Here is a 12,058-nt window from a genome sequence, read left to right on the forward strand (position 1 = left end):
TACAATGAAAAAATATGAGAGGGAGATACTCAAGCGTAATTATATTGGTAAAAAAAATCAGCGAAAAGAATACCTTATTAAATGGAAAGAGTGGTCAAGTTTTCACACAACTTGGGAGCCGGCCAATCATATTCCCGACTTCTTGTAAACATTCCTTTTCCCAGAACAAGTTGACTAAGAAGTGCTTCGGGTCGCAAGTGACCAGTTCCTGACATCCTTCCAACCAAAACTGAGCCAAAGCTAGCAAGACTAAGCCAAAGGTAGCAAGACTGAGCCAAAGGTTAGGGGGATCATTTTACCTTGCGTTCCCACTAGATATATTTCGATATTGTTTTCATGACAAGGGTACTGTATCAGAGGACAATATCAAATTACACAACAAATCCGACTTCAACAGACTACTACTACCACCAGAGGTTTGGTACCGGTTAATCTATTCAAAGCAGGGAGACGGTCGAGATTTTCCTCTACGCATGGAATCAAGCTGGAAAAAGAATGCCCTTGGAATTTGTTACCATTGTACTTGTTACAAAGCGCTGTATTTGACATTTTGAAATTGATCACATGTTTTGAAATTTGTTCATGTGCACAATGATTTCTTGGGTTTAGAATAGAATTAATAATTTTGACAGTGACACAAAGTGAGAATGATTTTCCAATTGTCAAAAGTATATAAAATTAAATAATTTTTTTTGGTCTGTTTCTACAGAAGCCAGAGAGTTGCCTACACATCTTTTCAAAAGGGAAACTAGTAAAAATACTATAGGGTAGGTAGTAAAATGCCCATACTCAGTTTTAATTGAAATACAAGAAAAGAAGGAAAGCCAAAGCCACTTATCTTATATAGATATCATTAATAAAAATATCCCAGCTGGAATCCTCCCTGTTCGACAAAGCAGCATATTAGAGAACAACTTACAAAAGAAATGTAATTTTGCAAAACAATGTATCAAAAAGCTGAAAGGGCCCAAAAAGTATACTCAGTTACAATCTCATTATTCCAAAAAAATGATATTTGTTCTGTCGATGAAGTACGAGAAGTCAAAGAAAGATATGTACATTTGCAGACAGAAATTGCTTTTTGGTATAAAGCCTACGAAAATTACAAACAATGGTCAATAAAGAGACAAAGACGTCTCTCAGTTTGCTAAATGCATACAATTCAACAAATGAAAAACTGAACAAGTATGTATCAAATTTGAGTTTTGGCTATCAGCACCATGACAAACCATTTCATCTGTGTAAATGCACGCAAGTAAATCAAAAAGTCTTTTGGTTCTCCAATTCATTTGGAATTAAAGTAGGAAATATAACTGTCTCTGATCATGCAGGGAAAATGTTTCTTTTCAAATGAATACTTGCCGTCCATCCCTTACAGTAAAATGAGTGAAGACCAGAAAGAAAAAAATAAAAGGACTTCTCTTTATATTAGATAAATTCGGGGTGTCAGATGAAGCTTATCACGAATTAACACTCCATAACGACAATATGGTAAAATCTTACATTATCAAACAATGCAGAAATGAAATACACACTGTCATATCAGTAATACTCCAGGAGGCGCCACGGGACCTGTTAAGTTTCAAGGAGGAATTAGATCGCATTCTGTCTGGGATAACGGCAAAATCAGATGGTCAAGTCCTTGTCTCTTTGAAACTCAAACTTGCAACTGATGGCGGCAGAATGTCTCGTTTGACAAATGTTCTAGGGTTCTCCCTTGCCTTGATAGGCGAGGATGACAATGTGATGTCTTGTCACGGTCAGAGAACGCTGGCAATAGTTAATTCCAGTGAAAATTTGAAAGCTTCTTTTGCTGACATATTTTTCGATGTGAATGAAATCTACAACAGAAAGATGACGATGAAAATGTTTATGTAACATTCAAAGAACAAAATGTGATTGACTTTTACCTTGGGGGAGACATGATATTCTTACTGATGGCTGGAGGTTTAAATGCTGCAAATTCAAAATATTCATGTTTGTATTGCAAAATTGACAAAGCAGAAAGGGGTGATATGTCGAAGGACCTTCAGTATTACAACAGTCTGCCCATGGTTCGAACCCTTGACACAATGTGTCAGATAGTTAACAAAAAGAGTAAACAAAATTGTGGGTGTGTAAATCAGCCTCTTTTGTCAGTGGGAATAGATAAAATTGTCGTTGATGAGGTGCGCTTAATGAGGATAGGGGATATTCTTATCAGAAATCTAATTGAAAATGCGGTCAGATCTGATCATAAAGAAAATATTGGGGGGGGGGGGGATCTACGAACCAAAAGAACCGTACGATGGATATTGTTGTGAAGTGTATTAATTCTTGTGGGGGTGGTGTTTAATGTTTGGGAAAATAAAGTAAAGGATGGCAAGGGAGACGTCTTTAAAATCTAGACTGGACTAATCTTACTGGTACAGACATGAAGAAGGTCACGTTGTTGGAAGATTCCGATTGGTTGCACGGAGAAGCAGAGGTAAAAAAAAAAAGCATTTGTTGCACTTATAAGAAAATTTCAATTCATCTACAAAATCATTAGCTCGATATCCCCAACCGAGGCTGAGAAAGAAAATCTGTTTGAAAGAAAGCGGTCTTGGGTCAGAACCTTCGTTGGTTTAGGCCGTTTTCTAGAGGGATTTAATAAAAGGCATGTTACTCCATATATGCACATTCTTGTGTACCATCTTGCAAAGCTAATTATAGACCTTGGAAATATCAAATACTTCAATGGTAAGGGTGTTGAAAAGTCAAACGATTATATTAAATTGATATATCACAGAAAAAGCAATACAAATGCAGCTACTGTCGATGCTCTTCGTTTGTTGACAAGGTTCTATGTTAGAATAAAAAGAAAGTATATCAAGAGACAATCGCAGTTCTGGGATACGAGAAAACGCAGGGTCCAAAGAAATGAAATTGAAAAATAAAGTTAATTTCTGGAACCACCCCTACCTGCAATAAATTAACACTTTGACCTTTGAATTTTAGGTAAGTATGGTAATGAAATGCAAATCAATAGAATGTCGTAAAAATACTGGCACACGAGTTGCATATACCTACTATATATATATGTATCATGACTTTTAAAAGTTTTATGCACATGCTATTGTGATTAAGTGTGCATTATATTTTTGTATTGCATGACGATTTATATATAAATGTGCATGTATAATGTTGATTGATTGATGTTTTCCGCCACACAGTTATCTGGTGGCGCCCAGTTTTTATTGGTGGAAGAGAGGTGAGAGGCCGTGTGATTTTGAGCGCGATGCTTTAACCACTCGGCCACGGAGGCCCTTGTATATGTTGATGAATATTGTTTAACGTCCCTCTCGAGAATCTTGCACTCATATGGAGACGTCAATGAAAATGATAGATCTATTCTTATATTAATTATTTTTACATTTAGATAATTAGAGATCTATATATCACAAGTATATGAATAAAAAGAAAATTGTGGAAACTGAGAAACGAGAATAGTTAATTTAAAAAAAATAACTGTCAACAAGAGATGTTTGTAAAACACAAATGCCCCCCATGGTGCAAAATTGAAAAGGGTTATACACACACATTATTTAATTGATACATGTAGTAATATCATCAATTAAAAATATTGAGCAGATAATATCTTCCTATGTCAAGAGTGAATTGACCATGTGACCTAAAAATCAATAGGGGTAATCTACTCCTTATGCTGTATCATTGTACCAAGTTTGTTGTCAATCAAGCAAATAATTCTTAAAATATAGGAGACAATATATTACTATGTCCAGTTCAACAATTGACTTTTGACCTCAAAATCAATATGGGTCATCTTCTCCTGAAGATGTACCAGTGTACTAAGTTTGATGTCTGTCAAGCAAAAGGGTTATCAAGATATTGAGTGGACAGTATATTAATATGTCCAATTTGACCCTTGACCTTTGACCATGTGACCTCAAAATCAATAGGAGTCATCTTCTCCTGAATATACACCACTGTACTAAGTTTGATGTCTGTCAAGCAAAGGATTCTCAAGATATTGAGCGGACAGTATATTCCAATGTCCAGGTTGACCCTTGACCATGTGACCTCAAAATCAATAAGGATCGTCTTCTCCTGAAGATGTATCAGTTTACCAAGTTTGATGTCTGTCAAGCAAAGGGTTCTCAAGATATTGAACGGACAGTATATTCCTATGTCCAGTTTGGCCCTTGACCTTTAAACATGTGACTTCAAAATCAATAGGGATCATCTTCTCTTGAAGATCTACCAGTGCAACAAGTTTGATGTCTGTCAAGCAAAGGGTTCTCAAGATATTGAACGGACAGTATATTCCTATGTCCAGTTTGACCATGTGACCTCAAAATCAATAGGGTTCATCTTCTCCTGAAGATTTACCAGTGTACGAAGTTTGATGTCTGTCAAGCAAAGGGTTCTCAAGATATTGAGCGGACAGTATATTCCAATGTCCAGGTTGACCCTTGACCATGTGACCTCAAAATCAATAGGGATTATCTTCTCCTGAAGATGTACCAGTGTACCAAGTTTGATGTCTGTCAAGCAAAGGGTTCCCAAGATATTGAACGGAGAGTATATTCCAATGTCCAGTTTGACCCTTGACCTTTAAAAATGTGACCTCAAAATCAATAGGGGTCATCTTCTTCTGAAGATGTACCAGAGTACCAAGTTTGATGTCTGTCAAGCAAAGGGTTCTCAAGATATTGAACGGACAGTATACTCCTATGTCCAGTTTGAGCCTTAACCATGTGACCTCAAAATCAATAGGGGTCATCTTCTTCTGAAGATGTACTGGTGTACCAAGTTTGATGTCTGTCAAGCAAAGGGTTCTCTAGATATTGAATGGTCAGTATATTCCTATGCCCAGTTTGACCCTTGACCATATGACCTAAAAATCAATAGGGGTCATCTACTCCTTAGGATGTACCAGTGTGCCAAGTTTGATGTCTTTCAAGCAAAGGGTTCTCAAGATATTGAGCGGACATTCTATTCCTGTCCAGACTAGATTGACCATTGACCTTTGACCTGAAAAACAATAGGGGTCCTCTTCTACTCATAACCAACCCACATATGAAATATCATTATCATCAATTCAAGATATTGAGCGGACAACATGTGGTCTACCGACCAACCGACAGGTGCAAACCAATATGCCCCTCTTCTTTGAAGGGGGGGGGGCATAAATATCAAATTCAAAAACAGCGAACCAACACATTTTGAACAGTCGCAAGAAGTTTTCTTAGGTACGTGTATCACTCTTACACCCCTTTCTCTCACCCCCCCTTCTCCCTCGGGGTTACTAAATTTATCTTGTGGAAAATCTATTTAATATGAACCGAAGTTTAGTGGATTTATCGAACTTGAACAAAACATTATATATGCTGGCCCGGTAGACCTGGATTAATCGGTAAATAAGTTCACTTCATGACTTAAAAGTGGTGTACTTTGTCCTTTAGTGAATAATTGCCGAAGTTGTGATTTTTAATTCAGCGAGGAACCTTCAGGAAATAAACCAGAATGTCGAAAAAGTTATCAAAGTTTATTTATGGAATAGTGTCAATAAATAACTTTAGAATTTTCCAAACAAAGAGAAGATTTGTTATGATGATTTGAAGTGGACACTTCGTGGCATTTTACGATCTTTTTCTATGATCTGTCATTGGGAATATAGTTATTTTACGCTTCATGTTTTCAATTGTTCAGGGAACCTTCATTTTTATGCATATTTTATTGCCTTTTTTAGAAAAGAGAAGTTCCTTTAGGATTTTAAAAATTCGAGGTAACCGTATGTAGCATAGAAATTTAATGTTAAATATTTCTTCCTTATATAATCCTTTGTTCGGCCATTTGCCACCTGGAATCCAATATGGCGATACATATGTATATGCAAATTAGCAAAACGGTAATATTTCTGGCAATGTGATATCTCAAAAGCATTCGACTCAAATAGTGACATGAACATTACATTCCTTCGAAGTATTCTCCGCGATTTGAAATACATAATTTCAATCTCTGAATTCATTTCTGAAATGCGTCACGGTACGCTGATTTAGGTAGACCTCTGAGGCACTGACTGATGGCTGAGCCAAGGACTTGTCCAATGTCGGGACTTGTAACGACCATCAGATAAGATCTTTCTAATTAAGTTTTGGAAAAAGAAAAAATTCGCAAGGAACTAGATCTGGAAAGTATGGTGGGTTTGGCAAGACGGTAACCTTCTCCGACTTCAAAAATTGCTTCACAATCTCAGATGTATGTGATGGAGCATTATCATGGAGAAGACGAACACGCCTAAATCCTGACACAGGGCGTCGTTTATGATAATATTTCTTGATCTAGTATAACATCTCGGTAATTACAACCTGTAGCACCTTTGCCCTTCGGCACCGGAATTTGTACGCCTATACCATCACTTGAGAAGAATATGCAATAAAGAACCTTCTTTGTGCTTATGGTTCTTTTGGCAACTACATGCCTTCTATCGTGTTTAGATAGCCATATTTTGTTTCCAATTTTTCTTCCTGGTTCGAAATAGTAAACCCATGTTTCGTCACCAGTAACAATGTTGGCAAATTATCTTTGATTGAATTTGGGAAACATTTTGAGCAATTGCTTAGCGGTTTGTACTCGTACCCGTTTTTGGTCATCTGTCAATATATGCGGTATCCATCTGGCAGAAATCTTTCTTATTTTCAAAATACCCTTCAAAATGAAATGCATCCGCGATAGCGATATGCCAACAGCTTTGGTAATATCACGAATCGTGGTATCTGCCATCACTTTCAATTATTTCCCTGAGCTTTGGCTTGCGTGTTACAGTCACAGGTCGGCCAGATTTTGCTGCATCTTTGACAGACTATGTGCCAGTCAGAAATTTCTTTCTCCACCTACGAACTGTCTCATAAGATACAGAACAGCCATCGCGGATCCCTTATTTACCCTGTCACCGCGACGGACAGTTAATCCTTTCCGCATTACACCGTCGCGGTTTTTCATAGCGGGGCTTCGCGGGACCACGTTGATACCGCGGCGGAGTAAACTACCTGTATTTGCACAGTTGATAACAGGTCTGAATACTGTATCTTGTCTCCAATGACAGCTACTTCCAATGGATAGAATCAATTGAAAAGTAGAATTTCAATCTTATGCATGTATGTTTGTGAATTAAAATTTTCGCAGTATTTCAGAACGAATATATATGTGCATTATCCGTATAATCGACAATGTAAAAGAATTTACTTCAGAGATTTTGGTTTCGTATTGTCAGTGATGATCACGGGAAAGTTAATCGGTATTTATAAACATCGTTTGAATAGAAATTAATTTGAAACTAGAGTTTAGAAAATATTAGATAACATGTCGAAGAGATCTATACCTTGACAGTTCTGTCTTTCCTGTCAGATCATGGTTTACAGAGTAGTTTTCTAGTCAGCTGAGATTAAACATGCAAATTCATGTGCATGGACAAGAATCTTTCTTCTGCATACATTTCATTTAATTGAATTTCAAAATTTAAAAAAATAAAAGAAATAAGTGCATCGATTTTAAGAAAAATCAATATCTCATATTACAGTATTCAATGACTGTGTTAATGATTAAAATAAATCTAAAACCCAATTCTGAAACTTAGATATTCCCTTGATGATCATCGCGCGAAAAGTCAAGATAAGATAAAATAAAAATACTTCTATTTGTAAAATAATAATTGGGCATTGAAATGCATGTATGATCATGTTTTATTCGTTGGAAAGCGAAACCATGGCGAATACATTAAATTGGGACTAAAATTGGTGGACCATGTGTCTTTGTTTGATACATATATATCTTTTTATCGAGTATTGAAATTTTGAAATAAGATCATTGATTTTAACAAAAACTCGGTCTTCAATAATCGAGATTATTTGAGTTTATATCAAATAGTCCGTATTAATTTTGATACACCCTGTACGTCGGGTCTACGTGACTTTAGTGGCTCTTGGTACAAGTTAATTTGTATGCACTACGTCACACTCGGTACTCCCTGTGATCGGACCCACCATTACATTTTTCTACATGCGATGATATCGGTAGTCATGTCCCGCTTAAATTCAAGCAAAAAATATGGGAGGGGGGTTTTATTGATCTGTCTGTCCTACTCAAATCGGCTACGGAATTGGAGCAGTTTGAGTCCCATGGGGATTTACAACTTGTCAATGGCAAGCTATGCGTAGTCAAGCGCCAACTAAACTCCTTCTTGACCATAGAAAAGTGGACATCAGCTTTCATGATTTACATGAGCATCGTTCTTCAACACAGCCAAACGGCTCAAGAAATGCTCAAGTACATGCGAAACATTAGGCTTGCAGCTAATCGTTCACCAAATTGGCACAAGTATGACGAGCAATTCCGGCTCCGTAAAGCCTCCAACCCTGCTATGTCTTGGGGAGAAATTCACAGCGAATTTTGGTTGATGTACATAAACCAATCAAATGTCACTACCCAACAGTCGGCCCAGGCCAAGTTTAAACCTCAGGCATCAACCAACTCCTTTAATACTACGTCGGTAGGCCATGCATCACAAAACCAAATAAAATTTTGTAATTCGTACAACTCTGGTAAATCCTGTAATTTTTTCCCTAGATGCCGCTACAGTCATTCATGCAGTCAGTGCAGAGGGAAACACCCTAGAGTCAACTGCAGGAATTAAAACCCTGCATTCTTTGGGGCACAGTCCTATTCTACTGCAGCCCCTCAAAAAGCACCTGCAAGGCTACCAACATGCAAAATTTCTCTTAGACGGTTTTACTTTTGGTTTTAGACTTCAGTACTTGGGTCCGAGGGGGGCGAGATTAAGTAAAAACCTCTCAAGTCTTCATTCTAACCTATCAGTAGCATGCACAAAAATCAACAAAGAGTTGTTGCTTAACCGGGTGGCTGGGCCTTTTTCCCAACCCCCTTTTATAAACCTCAAAGTCTCCCCACTGGGTTTAGTTCCCAAAAAGGATGGAGATATGAGGCCCATACATCATCTCTCATATCCTCAAGACAATTCAGTTAATTTTTTTTATCGATTCCACAGCCTGTTCTGTTAATTATTCAACCTTAGATGAGGCAGCAGTCATGATTGCTAAGCTAGGGCCAGGCGCCCTTCTGGCCAAGTCTGACATCAAGTCTGCCTTTCGTCTTTTACCAATATCCCCTGCTGATTTCGACCTCCTTGGTTTTAAGTTCCAAGGTCATTTCTATTTTGACAAAATGGTCCCTTTTGGCTCTTCCATTAGCTGTGCCTTGTGGGAGAAATTTGCTACCTTTTTACACTGGCTTATTCAACGGCACACAGGCAATGAATTCATCCTGCATTATTTAGACGATTTTCTATTTTGCAGTCGTAAATCTTCCCCAGTCTGTCAACACACACTAGACAAATTTAAGTTTCTCTGTCAGGATCTAGGGGTACCAATTGCAGAAGAGAAAACCGTTGAACCAACTACATCTCTCGTATTTCTAGGTATTCAAATTGATACCCAGAGCATGACCATGGCCCTACCATTAGATAAGTTGAATCACTCAAGGCAAGTTATTAATTCTTTTCTGGCTGCACGAAAAGTCAGCTTACGGGACCTTCAATCATTAATTGGTTCACTAAATTTTGCTTGTAGGGTGGTATCCCCAGGACGCGCCTTTTGTCGACGCCTCATCAATGCTACAATTGGCATTACTAAACCTCATCATAGAGTTAAGCTCAATCACAACATTAAGCAAGATCTTCGTATTTGGCAAGTTTTTCTTCAGTTTTTTAATGGTGTCTCGGTTATCAACCGCCCCTTTCTAGATAGTCAAACCATTCAGCTTTTCACAGATAGCGCTGGGGGCAACCATGGTGGTTTCGGTATCTATTTCGGGGGTAGGTGGGCCCATGGTTCCTGGCCACCCGCCTGGTTTGAATTGGGTATCACCAGGGACATGACATTTCTGGAACTCTTTCCAGTTTCAGTAGCCATCACTTTGTGGTGCCATCGGTTCCAAAATTCTCAACTTCTTTTTCACATTGACAATTCTGCTGTAGTACAGGTACTCAATACCTTTACTTCTAAATCCCACAGAGTCATGGGTGTAATCAGACATTTAGTGCTACTATTACTACAATACAATATTCAGCGAAAAGCCACTTACATCAACACTAAGGCCAATCACATTGCGGATGCATTGTCTCGTTCGCAGTGGGCCCGTTTTCGAAGACTTGCACCAGAGGCAGACCAGTGGCCTACACCACTACCAGCCCACATATGGGACTTATAGAGCAGGAAACATCAAGACTTCTTGACAGGTCACTGGCTCACAACACTCACTTGGCATACAATACAGCTTTAACCAAGTTTAAACAGTTTACTTTACTGTATGGTTTCACTAGCACATGGCCTGTCCCTGTCGATCAGTTGCTGCATTACATTGCTTACTTGTCACTAAATCAGCTTACATATAGGACCATCTGTTTGCACTTGAGTGCAATTGCTTATCAACATAAAATCCAGGGTTTCCAAGATACTACTAAAGCATTCATTATCACAAAAGCCCTGGAAGGTGTCAAGCGATCTGTAGGCGTCAACCAAGATATCAGACTTCCTATATCATACCAATTATTTGTTAAAATCATTCATGTCTTAACATCAGTATGTCGCTCGCCTTTTTGAATCATGTCTTTTTTCAGCAGCCTTTTCATTGGCATTTTACGGTTTGCTCAGAGTCAGTGAAGTTTTGTCATTGCTGAGTTCACAAGTTTCTCAAAACCAGCTAGGTCAAGTGTCAATAATTTTACATAGGTCCAAGACTAACCAAACCGACAAACCCCTAGTTTGTCAAATTACCAAACTTCCGGACACCAATTTCTGTCCAACACTACCAATTAAGGCATATTTACAGCTTAGGCCCCCCCATTCTAATACATTGCTCGTTCATGCGGATGGCACTCCTATGACACGTTTTCAGTTCCAGGCAGTCCTTCAAAGGGCTCTGTCATTCCTTCAACAATCTGGCCATTTCAGGTCACACAGTTTCCGTATTGGCATGGCAACTGAATTAGCAAATCGGGGATATTCACATACTTACATCCAGCAACAGGGTAGGTGGAAGTCCAACGCTTTCTTAGCATACATTCGACCTCATTAGTTTATTCTCCACACACACACACTCAATTCATGCATAGCACTGAGGTATTTCAGTTATACTCATTGCTACTCTAAAGTAATACAAGACAAGTATTACAGGTAAAACTATTTGGATTGTTGGGTCATCGATCCCATATTGGGCTGGCATTGCAGCACAAGACAGACCAGGAGGGTGCAATCTCAACTTGCAGGCCAACATCACCTGGAAAGGTTTCAGAGGACTCAGATGGGACCAGTTGGAGGACAACCTCAACAATTTATTACTGGAGCACAATCATAAACCCCCTGAATTTTTACTCATTCACTTAGGATCCAATGATTTAACCACTGAGCATGCCACATCAAAAACTTTTAAAGAAGATGCACAATGTACCTTGTTACGATTCAATGCGCTCTGGCCAAATACAACCCTTATCTGGTCAGCTATCCTACCTCGAAGATATTGGCATTTTGCCGCACTTGATGCTGGTCCCAAAAATTAACAAAAAAAGGATAAGAATTAATAGCTGCATGAAAAAATTCATGGCTAACCAGGTAAGAGGTCTGTACATTGGACACGACCATGTCATCAAGGCTACTGAGATTGAGTTGTTCCGAACAGATGGCACTCACCTGTCGGATTTGGGAAATCAATTATTTCTCAACAATATTCAAGCGGCCTTGGAATATTTTTTCAAACGTCAAGGCGTTTCTTACCCCCCACACAAGTGATTTAACATTTCATGCTTGGTGCTGTTTATCATGTGTGCATTCTGTAATTTACGAAACTCTAGGTTCAAGTACTGTGGTTTGGTCATGACTTATTCTTATCCATGTAATTCTTATTGTATGTTTCACTCAGTTTTTGGTTCATGCTACTTGTTTTTGTGGGGGACATTGTTCCAATGTCTGTGGCCGAACTGGGGAGTCGGTAATGGTATGTG

General features: G+C 38.5%; 1 protein-coding gene across 1 annotated transcript; it reads left to right on the plus strand.

The window, feature by feature from the left end:
* Positions 1-8,038: 8,038 nt before the first annotated feature.
* LOC130047233 (uncharacterized) lies at positions 8,039-10,126 on the plus strand (the record flags this gene model as incomplete). Its single annotated transcript, XM_056141845.1, has 1 exon — positions 8,039-10,126. A coding segment is annotated over one exon (639 nt), but the record flags the coding sequence as incomplete, so codon positions are not given.
* Between the last annotated feature and the right edge of the window lie 1,932 nt (positions 10,127-12,058).

The sequence above is a fragment of the Ostrea edulis genome, chromosome 6, assembly GCF_947568905.1.
Source record: "Ostrea edulis chromosome 6, xbOstEdul1.1, whole genome shotgun sequence".
NCBI lineage: Eukaryota > Metazoa > Mollusca > Bivalvia > Ostreida > Ostreidae > Ostrea > Ostrea edulis.